General features: G+C 33.8%; 2 protein-coding genes across 5 annotated transcripts in view; one reads left to right on the top strand and one right to left on the bottom strand.

Annotated features, from left to right (window-relative positions):
- CFAP210 (cilia and flagella associated protein 210) overlaps positions 1-6,958 on the top strand; it is a 30,623-nt gene extending 23,665 nt beyond the window's left edge. Inside the window, exons 8-9 of the mRNA XM_040475323.1 lie at positions 614-778; positions 6,512-6,958. Coding sequence (XP_040331257.1) covers positions 614-778; positions 6,512-6,850 — 504 coding nt within the window. The 3' untranslated portion in view covers positions 6,851-6,958. The remainder of the gene's footprint in view (positions 1-613; positions 779-6,511) is intronic.
- Positions 6,959-8,828: 1,870 nt separating this feature from the next.
- Positions 8,829-14,660, bottom strand: part of PPIG (peptidylprolyl isomerase G) — a 46,109-nt gene continuing 40,277 nt past the window's right edge. For all 4 annotated transcript variants that reach the window (XM_040475318.1, XM_040475319.1, XM_040475320.1 and 1 more), the window contains one exon: positions 8,829-14,523. In XM_040475318.1, coding sequence (XP_040331252.1) covers positions 13,413-14,523 — 1,111 coding nt within the window. In that variant the 3' untranslated portion in view covers positions 8,829-13,412. The remainder of the gene's footprint in view (positions 14,524-14,660) is intronic.

Below are 14,660 nucleotides of genomic sequence, written 5' to 3'. Positions count from 1 at the left end.
CTCTCTGACAAAAAAAAGATTTGGAAAACAATGTATGAATTACCTGCCTATATTCTTGAAATCAAACTATGTTTACTTGCTAGCAGAATATCACGATAATCAATTACAAATAAGATATTGATAGATACAAAGATAGATGCTTCTGTTTCAGAACCATCTGAAATGCAAAAATTGTTATTCACTTAATATACATTTGAATGTTTTTAAGACAAACCAAGTAAAAATCACTCTATTGCATTTCTGTATTTGATCTTTCAGATAATCCTTATCTCCTACAAAATTGACTGTCATAACATTTCATTTGGATAGTTTATAGACATTGTAGCAATTAATTTTTTACCTACAAATATTCCTTTACCTTGAGAAGCTCTTGCCATCTGTTTCTCTATTTTATTTTTTTAAACCACCAATGTTACTCAAGTTTTCAGTGTTTCCTGTTATTGGAGAAATAGAAGAAAACTGGCCTTGTGGGAACCAGCCCAGGTGCATGTAAATTTTCCACTCTTGCGTTGCTCCTGGCTGGCTTTCTGCTTGGAGCTTTCTAACTCTGTGCTTTATTAAAGAGAACTGGTTGATAAAAACTTTTTTTTTTCCTTTACCTTTTAACATCTAGATGAAAAATAAAGAGGAAGAAGAAAGGCAGAGAAAACTAGAGGCTAAAAAACAATTGCTGGCTATCATGAAAGCAGATCAGATTTTCCAGGAGCATGAAAAGGAGAAAAAACGCAAAGCTGATAAGGAACATCAAAAAGTTCGAGATGCTCATATTCAGCAAATGGTAATTATTCTTAAATGTTTATACTTATCTTAGCAATAAATATGTAATGTAGAGTTCTTGCTAGTTTTCTGTTTCCCAGGTGGTTTATTTTATCAAATAAGATCAGGTGATCATTATGATTATGACACAATAAAATATATAAAAAATGTGAAGAGTTAGTTTCTGTTTTTATCTGTACTGAAGTTCCCATACTAAGTTTATGTCTTTTGCACAACTATTTTTCTTCAGTGTCTATTGTGCTTTAGTAAATATTAAAGAAAATGCAAATGCATATGGCAGGTCATAATGCTTATCTTCTTTTAGTTTTTCCCCTCTTTATAACTGTAACCCAGAGATTATGTTGACTGAGATCTCATAGATTTCAGAGTTGGGGTGAATAGGGGTACCAGAGATTTTAGAATATGTGTAGAGGACCTGGCATCCAATCATTTACGACTTAAACTGTTTTACAAAATGGCTATACCATTTTCCATTCCTACCAGCAACATATGCGAGGATAAGTTGTTCCACATCCTCATCAACACTTAGTATCATTATCCTTTAATTTTAACTACTTATAGTGTAGTGATATCTCATGGTTTTGTTTTGCATTTCCCTAGTGACTAAGATTTTGAAGGTCTTTATACATCCTTCATAGCCATTTGTGTGCCTTCTTTTGTGAAGTGTCTATTAAAATCTTTTGTGTATTATTCAATTGGGTTTTCTTTTTTTGTTTTTCTTTAAAGTTTACTTATTTTTGAGAGAGAGTGAGAGCCTGAGCAAGGGAGGGGCAGAGAGAGGGAGAGGGAATCCTAAGCAGACCCAGCACTGTCAGTACAGAGCCTGATGTGGGGCTCAAACTCACAAACTGTGAGATCATGACCCGAGTCAAAACCAAGAGTCAGACGTTTAACCGACTGAGCCACCCAGGTGCCCCTGGATTGTTTGTTTTCTTATCATTGGGTTTTAACATTTTTTTAATATGGTAGAATATACATAAAATTTGCTATTTTATCCATTTTTCAGTGTATAGTTCAGGGCCATCAAGTGCATTTACTATCATCATTATCCATCTCCATAACTTTTTCATCATTCTATGCTGAAACTCTATACCATTAAACAGTAACTTTTCATTCCCCCTTCCTCCCAGTCCCTGGTAACCACTATTCTACTTTCTGTCTCTGAGTTTGAATATTTCAGGTACCTCATATTAGTGGAATCATGCAATATTTGCCCTTTTGTATCTGTATTATTTTACTTAGCATAATGCCTTCAAGATTCATCCATGGATAATATTCCATTGTATGTACATTTTCTTTATACATACATCCATCAGTGGACATTTGGGTTGTATCCATCTTTTGGCTATTGTGTATAATGCTTCTGTGGTATACAAATACCTGTTGAGTCCTGCTTTTAATTATTTTGTCTATATACACAGAAATAGAATTCCTGGATCATATGATAATTCTAGGTTTAACTTTTTAAAGAACCACCATTCTGTTTTCTATAAAGGTGAACCGTTTAACAATTCCCACCATCAATATTCAAGGGTTCTAATTTCTCCAATTCTCAACATTTGTTGTGTTCTGGGTTTGTTGGTTTTGTTGTTGTTTATAATAGCCATTGAAATAGGTTTGAAGTGGTATTTCACTTGTGGTTCTCATTTGCATTTCCCTAATGATTAGTGATGTTGAGCATCTTTTCATGTTTATTGGCCAGTTCTATTCAGCATAGATGGGTTAGCAATAAACCATTTCAGTTTATGTATTTATGGAAATAACTTTGTTTTCATTTCATTGGGTATAAAATTACTGGATATCATTTTCCCCCAGCCCTTTGAATATATTGTTCCAATATCTTCTGGCCTTCATTGTTTATAATTAGAAACCTACCATTAATCATATTGTTGGTCCCCTAAATGTGATATATCATTTTTCTCTTGCTGGTTTCAAAATTTTCTCTTTATTTTTGGCTTTCAGCAGATTGACAGTTTGATAGTCAACCAATAATGTGGGTGGAGTTCAGTTCAGTTACGTTAAGCCAGTAATGCTGTACTCCTGCTATATAAGTTGTGTATGGGTTGAGGATGTTATTTCTAAAAACAGCAAATTCACAGTTTCCCCTGGCTTTTAATCTTTGCTAAGCTCACTGGGGTCTCCTGTGTGAATGTGTAGTTTACCAATTAGTCAAGGATGTTCATAGAGTTTATTATTTCAGTCCTTCTCTACCCATCTCACTTCCAGAAACTCATCCTTAAATTTCTAGCTGCTTTGCTACTCAACCCAAATGAAATCTGCCATCATTGTCCAGCAAACCTGCAAGTTTTCACCACCTGAGCTGAAGAGATAGCAATGGCCCCCAGACAAGAATGCCATAAACTTGCGATTCTTACCTGATTTAGTAGCAGTTTTTCATGAAAACACATTTGTCAAGTAGTTGCCTATACATTGTCACTTAACAGTGCTCTGAAATGGGGATTTTAATAATTTTTAATAATAAGTTTGTTTTTTGTGGAGGCGAAATGGCTAACTTCCTCATGTAGCCATTGCCAGAAGTAGGATCTGCCCAATTATTTTGAAGCAAATCCCAGATATCATTTCATCAACATACATTTCAGTATGTATCTCTAAAACTCAGGGACTCTATAAATTTACACAATCATAATTTTATTATCATGTCTAAATCAATTAATATTCAGTGTTTAAATTTCCTTCAAATTGTCTCATATTTTTTAGTTTGTTGGTTTTGTTTAATTTTTTTTTAAGTATGCTCCTCTACACCCCACGTGAGGTTTAAATTCACAACCCTGAGACCAAGAGTCGCATGCTCTACCAACTGAGCCAGCCAGGTGCCCCTTAGTTTGTTGTTTTAATCAGGATCAAATAAGGTCTGTATATTCTATGTGGTTGATATGTCTTTTAAGTCTCTTTTATCTAACACTCCTCCTCCACCCCTATCCTCTCTTTTTTGTCTTAAGTTCTGCCTTTTTGTCTTTATTGTGTTTGTCTTGCAATTTATTAGTTGGGGCGTTTTACTAGTTGACAGAGTTTCTTGTCTTTTGGAATTACTACAGTCTGGATTTTTATGGTTGAATCCCTGTGATGTAGTTTATTATGTTCCCTGCATTTCAGATACAATTTAGTTTGGGTCAGATTCAGGTTCAAATCTTTTGGTGAAAATTCTTAGGTGGTGTTAATTCCATCAGAAGGCACTTAATGACTGTTGTCATTTTCTGTGACATGAACAGCCTTTGATGATCATTGCTTGATCTCTTAGTTCATGAGGTGGCAAGACATTGATATTCTCTCATTTCTTCATACTCATATGCTCAAGTCATCAAAGAACTTTTCAGGATCAACAATTTGGCATCCCTCAGGTACATTTTTTAAAGACAGGATAAATGCTTGATAATTTCCCTTTATTTTCCAGTATTCAAAATAATTAGTTCTCTAGCATCCTCTAAAGATGCTTATTACTTTAGCCCCATCTGTTATAATTTTTAGGATTGTAAAACAATATTTTTGAAGTTTCTTTATAAATCTATTTATGCTTAATGCATATCAAAATTGAGGCATCAGGGGCGCCTGGGTGGCGCAGTCGGTTAAGCGTCCGACTTCAGCCAGGTCACGATCTCGCGGTCCGTGAGTTCGAGCCCCGCGTCGGGCTCTGGGCTGATGGCTCAGAGCCTGGAGCCTGTTTCCGATTCTGTGTCTTCCTCTCTCTCTGCCCCTCCCCCGTTCATGCTCTGTCTCTCTCTGTCCCAAAAATAAATAAACGTTGAAAAAAAATAAAAAATAAAAAATAAATTGAGGCATCTTATGATCCATTATGGTAATCCTTCACTTCCATTGTCACTTCCTTTCTGTACTTCCTTAATGTCTTTCTACAAATTGCTGCCAAACGAACATATCCTAATTTCCCTGCAAGTTCCCAAATTATAGCATTTTACCTTTTATGAGAGTGTTTTTGTGCTTTTGTTTCTTAATCTTTTTGAACATCATTTTCTGCCTTTTCAAACTTTTGATATTGTATATTGTATCACCAATTCAACAAATAGCACATAAAGCCTTTTTTTTAAACATAGAAGACTTAATTTCGAATTGTAGGACTAATAAAAATTTGGTATTTCATATTGTTATGGTTGCTCTATTTCCTTATAAATTTCAATTTATGGTGGATATCACATTTGGGCTACTATTTTATACTTAAGTATTGGTTACTGATTTAGAAAAATATTTTCATGAATATTAAATATATCTATAAGTAGACAAAAATCACAAAACGTTTGACAAGCTCAGCATTTCTTAAAATGCTAAGACAAAACATTTTCAGACTTCATTAAAATATAAACAGTGAGGGGCGCCTGGGTGGCTCAGTCGGTTAAGCGTCCGACTTCAGCTCAGGTCACGATCTCGCGGTGCATGGGTTCGAGCCCCGCGTCGGGCTGTGGGCTGATGGCTCAGAGCCTGGAGCCTGCTTCTGATTATGTGTCTCCCTCTCCCTCTGCCCCTCCCCCGTTCATGCTCTGTCTCTCTCTGTCTCAAAAATAAATAAACGTTAAAAATTTTTTTTTAAAAATATAAACAGTGAAAAGAACAATGCTTTTGCAAATATGAGTTGAAAGAAAAAAAAATGAGATGTTGATAAATTGACTTTTGGTAAATTGCTGAGAGTACTTACTCCACCCAGTTCCAGATCAATCAACCTACATTGATAAATGCCACTCATTCCAGCTTCAAATTCCTGGGAAAACAACATGTAATTGTTTTAATTTAGTTCAGATATTCACTGCTGATTTAATCTTATGTGGCTGGATTACATGGTATATCGGACTGATTTAGGACAGTGGGTTTGAGGGAGTTCCTTCAGAATAGTGGATGGTGGGGGGGGTGAGGGAGGAGGAGTGGCTGGCTGGCTCTGTTGGAAGAACATGTGACTCTTGATCTCAGGGCTGTGAGTTTGAGCCCTATGTTGCGTGTAGAGATTATTAAAAAAAAAAAAAAATAGTGGATAGGTCAGGGACAGTGATTGGTAGGTCTTCTACACCTGCCAAAGTACATTTTCTAAACGGTAGAAACAGCATTCTAACCTCAGTTGATTTTTACCTAAAGCTCATGCTTTTAACTATTTTGCTATATTATTTGCTTAAAGATATGGTATTGCATAAGGCTATTTTCACTGAGCCACTACTTTGAGCATACTACTGTGAGAAGCATGGGAGTTTCTGAAATAAATTATAGAGTATATACCAGTGCCCCCTGAACAACACAGGTTTGCACTGTGGGGGTCCACTTATACATGGATTTTTTTCAGTAAATACATGATTTTTTTTTTGAGATTTGCTACCATTTGAAAAAACTTGCAGATGAACCACATAGAAATTTTTTTAAAAATTAAGAAAAAGGAAAAAAAATTAAAAAATAAAAAAAATAAAAATTAAGAAAAAAGTATTAAGAATGCAGCATTGAATACATATATGCATATGACGTGTTGACTTTATATTATCAGTTAGGCTTCTGATCAACAGTAAGTTATTAGTAAAATTTTGGGGAGTCAAATTTATACATGAATTCTTCACTGTGCCAGGAGTTGGTGTCCCTAACCCCCATGTTGTTCAAAGTCAGGTGTAGTTGTGAAGTCAGAACTTGTCATGTATCAATGAATTTCGAAAAAAAGTATATATACAACTTCAAATGCTATGTTTATTTAGAAAATTGCACTAATATGATATTGCATTTTCTTTCTTTATAGGCCAAAAATAAATTTAATACAAAGCAAGAAAAACAAGCAGAATTAGAGCATTGCAGACTTACTGAAGCTCTTATGGCTGAAAAGGAGAAGGAATTTCAGGATTATGCCAGAGAAGTAATTGAACTTGAGTCGGAATCAAATAAATATATTTATCCTCTTGTAAAAGCTGTACAGGAAGGACATGGAGGTGGCCATGGACCTGTTTTTGTGGACAGAGGTGGAATAAGACCCAGTTATCAGGCAAATGATGTCACTGGAGTCCAGCTCCCTTTTTGTAACTCTCAGGGACCAAAATATAATTTTCAAAAGTCTAAGGGAAGGCTAGGTTTTACATGGTAGAAAAAGGTTTATTTTTGATTGAGAATATTAAGGTGTAACTAATATGAGCTACAAATAAATGAATTTTATGCTTATGATTTGTTAATAAAGCTACTCATCTAAGTGCAATTATGTCTAATTAACTGCCAAAGTTTAATCCAAATCCCTTTGATAATACACACAACATGTGTAATTTTAGCCTTTAAAAAATATGTACTCAGGGGCATTAAGTATATTCATAATATTGTGTAATCATCACCATTATCTAGTTCCAGGACAATTATTTCATTGCTCCAACTGCAAAATCTATAAGTAAGCAGTCACTTCCCATTCCCTCTCCTTCTCCCTAGCTTCTGGCAACCACTGATCTGGTTGGTCTCTATGGATTTGCCTATTTTGGGATATTTTATATAAATGGAATCACATTGTGGTCTTTTGTGTCCAGCCTATTTCATTTAGCTATTTTCAGGTTTTGTCCATGTTGTACCATTATCAGTACTTTGTTCCTTTTTTATAGTTGAATTATATTCCATTGGAAATATTTTTCTCTTCAGCAGAAATTTATGTATTTATGCTTCAATACATAATTTTTAGTTTCAAAAAACACTACCGTTATTACTAACACCATGATTATGGAGTTTTATTTCTTTGTGGTTTATTTTATAGAGTATCTTGCTAGACATGTGCAAATTACTGTTTTCAAGTTACCTGACATAATTCTTCTTTAAGTAGTATTAACTACTTATGAGCAGTTATTAACATATTATGAGCAATTTGATACACAGGTGACTGTGAGGATGATGCCATCCAATCTGACTGGAAGTCTTGAATTGTAGAATGTTTCACACATCCTATCGGTAACTGTGCTTGAGTGAAATACAAATGATTTTCCTTTTTCACGTGGATACTAAATTAGTATTTCTTTTGGCCTAGGGTTGCCACCACGTTAAAATTACCCAGATGCTAAGGCCCAATGAACTAATAGTCTGGAAACCTCTGCCATGTATCTTTTTTTTTTTTTTAATTCCGTATTAGAGAGTACTGTACGTTATTTAGGGGTGATTATTAGTTTTGGATGAAACTCACTTCACATTATAAAAGAGAACATGTTTCTACAAAATGGCTAATTTCATAAGTGTTTTATAATCAACTTACTTGAGTGAAGAACACAACACCAAAGACATTACTAGTTTTTTTCCTTATATATACAGTTTGTTTTATTATTTTTTTAAAATTTTTTTTAACATTTATTTATTTTTGAGAGAGGGAGAGACAGAGCATGAATGGGGGAGGGTCAGAGAGAGAGGGAGACACAGAATCTGAAACAGGCTCCAGGCTCCGAGCTGCCAGCACAGAGCCTGACGCGGGGCTCAAACTCACGGACCGCGAGATCATGACCTGAGCTGAAGTCGGACGCTCAACCGACTGAACCACCCAGGCACCCCGATTGTTTTACTTTCAATTGGGCTGGGCTTTCTACTAGAGTTAAGCACATTAAAAACAAAAGCGCTATGCAAACTTTTAAAATTAATCACAAAACAACTAAGTGAAAATAATTGAGTTGTAAAGCACTCTAAGCAGTGGAAACACAACTGTTGTAACCTGCCAATTTGATAAATCCATAGCTAGGGGAGCCTGGGTGGCTCAGTTAAGCATCCAACTCTTGATTTCCGCTCAAGTCATGATCTCAAGGTTTGTGGGATTTAGCCCTGCATTGGTCTTTGCACTGACAGCATGGAGCCTGCTTGGGATTCTTTCTCACCCTCTCTCTCCGCCCCTCCCACACTCATATTCTCTCTCTCTCTCTCAAAATAAATAAACTTAAAAAAAAAAAAAAGGAAATCCATAGCTAAAATGTGGGGCTAAGAAATTTGGGTATGGGGGTAGGAGGTATAAAAACTATGAATCAGTGCTTAAAAATAAAAAGGAAATACAGTATTAGGTTGGGAAATATGTTTAAGAAGGAAACCTAGAGAGCAATGAAAATAGGAAAAGCAAATTGATACTAAAAGTATTTTAATACACAATTAATTTACACAGTCCATATGAAGCACTCACATTTTTACATATTCTCCTGGCTAAATAAAGCATTTAAAAACACTCCAGAATTTGAGAATTTAATATCACCTGTTAACACATACAAACCACTGAATGGTCAGAACATTTTTATCTAACCATATATTTCAGTGACTTTCAAGTTGGTGCATTTTCCCTAAATATATCTAATTTAAATAAAAATGAAACTAAACAAGAAACCAAAAACTAGACAATTTGTTTTACGAGTCAATTAACATCTATATGGCTTTACAATGTTAAGTGTTATATTAAAACTGGCAGGCACAGGATATAATACAGTGTTCCCAATGCTGAGAAATTTGGAGGAATTAAAAAGCAAATGGTAGCATTCCAGTAGATAGTAATACAAATTTCAAATCTAACCTTAAGTTTGCTGAGGCAAAAGACACATTGCAATCTGAAGCATTATGATTGAACATTTACACTAGAATTTATCTCCAAACCTTCTGGAAGTCATCACTGCTGATTAAATTCTTAAAGAAGTTCAGTATTGTGAAACTCTTTGCTCAGTTTTTCCTAATACAAATTCTATATCCCCATGGGTAAAATAAAAGTATTTTTTAGTTGATTTATCTTCATTATTTACTTTTAATAAAAATAAAGGTTGAATAACTAATACAACAGTAATTTTAAAAATACAAAACAAACTGTTATAGTTTATTTAATACAATGTTTAACTATAAAAGTTGATAGTTTCAGAGTTTAAATTCTGTAAAATGCAGTTTGCAGAAAACAGTTTTAACAGTTACTAGACTAATGATGAGAAGCAGCATTTTGAAACTAATTATACAATGTGACAACAGCTTTATTCCTAAATTTCATTAAAAAAATATACATCACAGTGACTTCTGAGCTAGGAAAAGAAGTGCATTAACTTCATTTAAGTTTTTCCCTTCCACAAAGAGAGCAGCCACAACTTTTAACATCTCCACATACAAATACCCAATTTGTTTATCAATCCTTCAAAGTACTAGAAACACACAAAAGAGAAACAAAATATACAGCATAGGCTTTTGGTAACACAGGAATTTGCTTTAAAAAAAAAAAAAGCAGAAACACAAATTAATCCCACCACTTCCTCCACCTAAAAACAACACCCCTCAACAACTCCCTTCTCCAACCCTGCTGGTTTTTAATTTATGTGATTTTTCAGTATTTACATCTTGTGTCACACCACAGGCCAGAATTTGCATTTGTCTGAATCCTTTCAAGGCAGTTGGGAAACCCACTATGGGCAGGTGTCAGCCAATGCAGTACTTCCTGGAGTTTATTACTTTTTAAAACAAGTATTTGTAACAAAACATATCTTTTCGCAATAAGGTTATAAATCTACAATCCTTGGAGAGTTTATTCAACTGTAAATGTATGAATACTAAATTGAATAATTACAGTACACATGACCAAAAGGAGACAGAAAAATACCCATTTTATGTTTCTTTATAACAACCAACTGTATATGGTATATATTTAAAGTACCTTCCAGTGAAGGTAAAGGGAACAAGTTTCTGTAGAAATTTACTATAAAAGGTTCAAAGTGTGATGAAAAAACCCTGCCACCTGGAGTAAAGCACAATGAGCTACTAAAAAAATTAAAAAAGGAAAAAAGAAAAAAAACTTGTTCCATATACCAACTTGAAAACAAATCAGAATTGTCCATTAATATCACTACTCAAAATACTGGAAACCCAATGTGTTCCTGTCCATAATATTAAGAAATATTTACTTTTCAGTTTAATATCTTTCACTGGGTACAAGAATCAAAGGCCATTCAGCAAAGCCAATATGAATCAGTATCACACTTGTGCAAAGACAGATTTAGCAAATTTTTTGAAATTTCTGTGAAGGCTTTAAGAAATTCTATTAGAACGTACAATACTCTATGAACTCATTAACTGTAATTTAAAAATATTTTAATGCAACCCAGTAGATTCTTTACATTAACATTAATCTCTCTGTAGTGTCAATTTCTGTGGCAGATGGTTAACCCAAAATAGAATGATATAATCATAAAAACAATTCTCAGATATCGCCAAACAATAAAATAAACCAATTAAATATCTTTAGCGAATATGAAGTTAAAGATAGTTGGAGGTAAATCATAAGCTCAGACATAACTATAAAATCAATCTGACAGGAAAGAAAGAGCCGGCTTTCAGGAAGGAGTATATTCAAAGTAAAAGCTAAAGGTGCCACAACTATTAAAAATGTAATGAAAGGACTGTTTGAGCTATGTGTTATTCAGATGCAAAGGCAGACTTGAGGTACAGTTAATGCTGTTTAATTATTTTCTAAATATTTTTTATATTCGGAAAATAAAATCTGATTGTCATCTCTCATTTCAATTTCTTTACCGTTATCTATTCTACTGTAAAAACAGTTTTTAAACGTCTATCGATCTTAGCACAGAGTTGCTCTTTTGATAATCAGGAGAATATTACTTTCAGAAATTTGAATTCTTCCCCTTATGGTTACTGGTCTGTAATTTTTAGTAGATAAAGCTCTGGAATCAGACAACATTAAGTATTTTTACTTAGCATGGGTTTATTGTTGTTATTAGAAATCCTTTCTTAAATAGCACCACCTTTCTTGAAGCTCAAATAGTTTATAACAAATTTTAAAAATGCAACTTACTGAATTTTAAGATAACTAGTTTAAAATATGTAACAGATTATATAGCTTGGAACTCAAGATTAAATCATCCCTAACTAAGGTAGGGTTTGTGGTCTAAGTCTCTAAGGAATCAATCACCCCAGATTATCATAAATATCTATTACCATTATCATCAGGAAAATAAATTTAAAAGGACTCCACTGTGGAAATTTGCTTCAAGATAGTCCAAACAATTTTATAATCATTACCTACTATTCTTTATACAAACAGCTACCACAATGCCAAATGTGTCATTACTGTATTAATCAATATGGAAAGTATTATGTTAAGCACTGTTTTGCTCAGTACAAACAGCACTGAGTTAGTTACTGGGTTTTCCAAGAAGCTACCTTGGTTAAGAGGTGACACTACATTGACAAATATTAAAGTACAAAACACTCTAAAGGCTACTATTAATTGGAATTCTGAAATTTCTTCTCAAATGAGGCAGGTTTTGTGTTTGCTGGATGTTCAATATTTTATTTAGAAGAGAAAACACAGGAAAAAAGGCCACACATCACAAAAATAGCAATATACAACACACAAAAATTGTAAATGGACTTTGGGTATCTTTATTGTTTAACTCTGTAAGCTATCAAATTTTGCAACTTTCTACTCTACTCTATGTGGCAATGTTACACATGCCAAGCTAAAATAATGTTAACAATAATGGTATAAAGCCATCTGAATAGAAAGAAACCAGAGTCATAAACATGCTATACCCTATTGTGATACATATATATAGAAAAGATGCATTTTCTTGCCATTTGAAACTCACAGCTATGAGATTTAGAGAAGCCAGCTCAAGTTAAAAAAACAAAACCAAAACAACAACCATGCAGAGCTATCACTCAACTCTATATAGATCAGTGGCCAAAAGAGAAATCTTGGAAGTTAATATGTCAATACTAACAATTTTTAGAATCTGTCTAACTTAAAAGACCTGCACAAGTGGTATATTTTAGTGAGTAAAGTATCCTCATTTTAGAGAAGGGTAATGATAATAAAAATAAAACAGTGTTCCCCAAAGCAAAAGTTTCATCTCTTCAGATCAAAAGCAACATACAACTGAGAATTACAATCTCATCTTCTAAGGTAAGTTCTTGTCAAATGCTGTATAACAGCAAGTCAAACTCAATCAGTACATCAACTGAAAAAAAGTACTCAACTATTTTTGTAGACAGTTCAGTAAAACAAAACTTGGTAGGAAAAATATTAGTATGAATCAAGCTATGAATGAAATTAAAAAGAACATAGGAAGTGCAATATAAATATTTTAAAGCACAAATCACTAAAAAATCCAAAGTGATGACTTAAGATCTCAAGTTATTAGGATCCTACTTTTCTGTGTAATTAAAAGCTGTTGTGCTGCTGCAAGCCTCTATTACAAATGCAGTCAGAAAATCTACACAAGATTTCTTCTATCTAGTGGCTTCTAAAGTTACTTTAAACATGAGAAACACAAGCTTATGTAACAATGTATTCCAACAATCAGTTACCCTTGTTTTGAACTGGCTGATCACACAAACTGGGATGTAGAAAAGCGTATTTGCTATTATTGGCTGATTGTTGCAACACAAAAATGCATACATGAAATAGTTAAACACAGCACACAGTATTACACCAAAATGTTTTTCTCATTTCAAGTTTATTAAAACTTTAGCAGTACAAATTATCCAGGTTGCAGATTATCAAAAGATCAACTCAATAAAGTCCACATTAAAAAAAAAAAAAAAAAAGACAAACATAAAACCCAAAAACAATGAAAAGAGGGAAACAACATAAAGGAGATTCATCAGCAAGTCTTTAAAACTTAAAATTTGAGACAGAATGGAAATAAGAAGTTTACACAACTCACTCATCCACTTTTATCTTCATCTGTTCCAGGGCTTGATTCATGATCAAATTTTTTATTTTTATCATGTATGTGGTCATTTTCTTGACTCTTTGATTTTTGGTTTTCTTTTTCCACTGAGGACCTGGTCTTCTCATCCTCCTTATTTTTCAATGTGGAGAACTTTAATTCATTGTCCTGACTACTGTGTTTTATTTTTGAGAATGGACTTTGATCTCTATCAGCCTTTTTTTCCCTATTATTATTTGAGCTATTATGATCACGATTTTTAGAGTACATTCTCTTCTCACCCTCAGAATTTTCTTTTCTGTGTGAACTTTTACTTTCTTGGTTTCTATATTTTTCTTTGTTTCTGCTTTGACTTTCTTCTCTCTCTGAACTTCGTGAATCTCTCCTCCGCCTCCTCCTATCTTTACTTCTCGATCTTCCTGGTGTTGCTCTTCTCTCTCGGCTTCGGGACCTTCCTCTTCTCCTGTACTCTTGCTCCCTGTATCTATGGTACTCCTTGCTCCTGCTGCGATCTCGGTCATGGCTTCTAGATCGCACTCTTCTGCTCCTGTCCCTACTTCTGCTTCGGTCTCTTGTTCTACTATTGTAACTGTGTTTGCCTTTAGTGACATCACGTTCTCTACTCCTAGACTGTGGACGTCTATCTTTTTCCTTACTTTTATTATGATCATGCTCATTACTTTTTGATTCTAACTGTTTAGATTTCTCTTTACTTCTACTTCTTTCCTGATCTTTTCCTTTAGAATCACACTTTTCTTTTTCTTTAACAATCTCATGATCCCTTTCTTTACTCCTTGACCTCATCCTCTTTTCTTCATGTCTATTATGCTTTGTGTCTCTTTCTTTACTCTTTGATTTCTCTTTGCTCTTACTCCTACTTTTAGATTTGGCCCGTTTCTTCACTTTGTTTTTATTATATTTATCATCTTTTTCTGAATTTCTTCTGATGTCTCTCTCCTTACTGTTAGATTTATGGTCTTTAACTTTCTTTTCCTTTTCATTTTTTCTGTTTGGACTCTCAGACACATGCCTGTGATCAGTTATTTTTTTCTCTTTTACTCTAACTGGGCTTCTTTGATTTTCTTTTAGTTCATTTAATTCACTCCTAAAAATGAGAAAAAAAGTTTTTTGGAAGTTTTATTAGAAAAGGGATGGTGTCCATTATTAGCTAAAATGGTATTCTATTTTCCTTTAAATATTCAGAAATAAATGAAATGGCTATAAGTAAAACTTTATGCATAA

This window comes from Herpailurus yagouaroundi, unplaced genomic scaffold (genome assembly GCF_014898765.1).
Source record: "Herpailurus yagouaroundi ecotype Mexico unplaced genomic scaffold, PumYag 140, whole genome shotgun sequence".
NCBI classification, from domain to species: Eukaryota; Metazoa; Chordata; class Mammalia; order Carnivora; family Felidae; genus Herpailurus; species Herpailurus yagouaroundi.
This window is presented reverse-complemented; position numbering and strand designations above follow the sequence as displayed.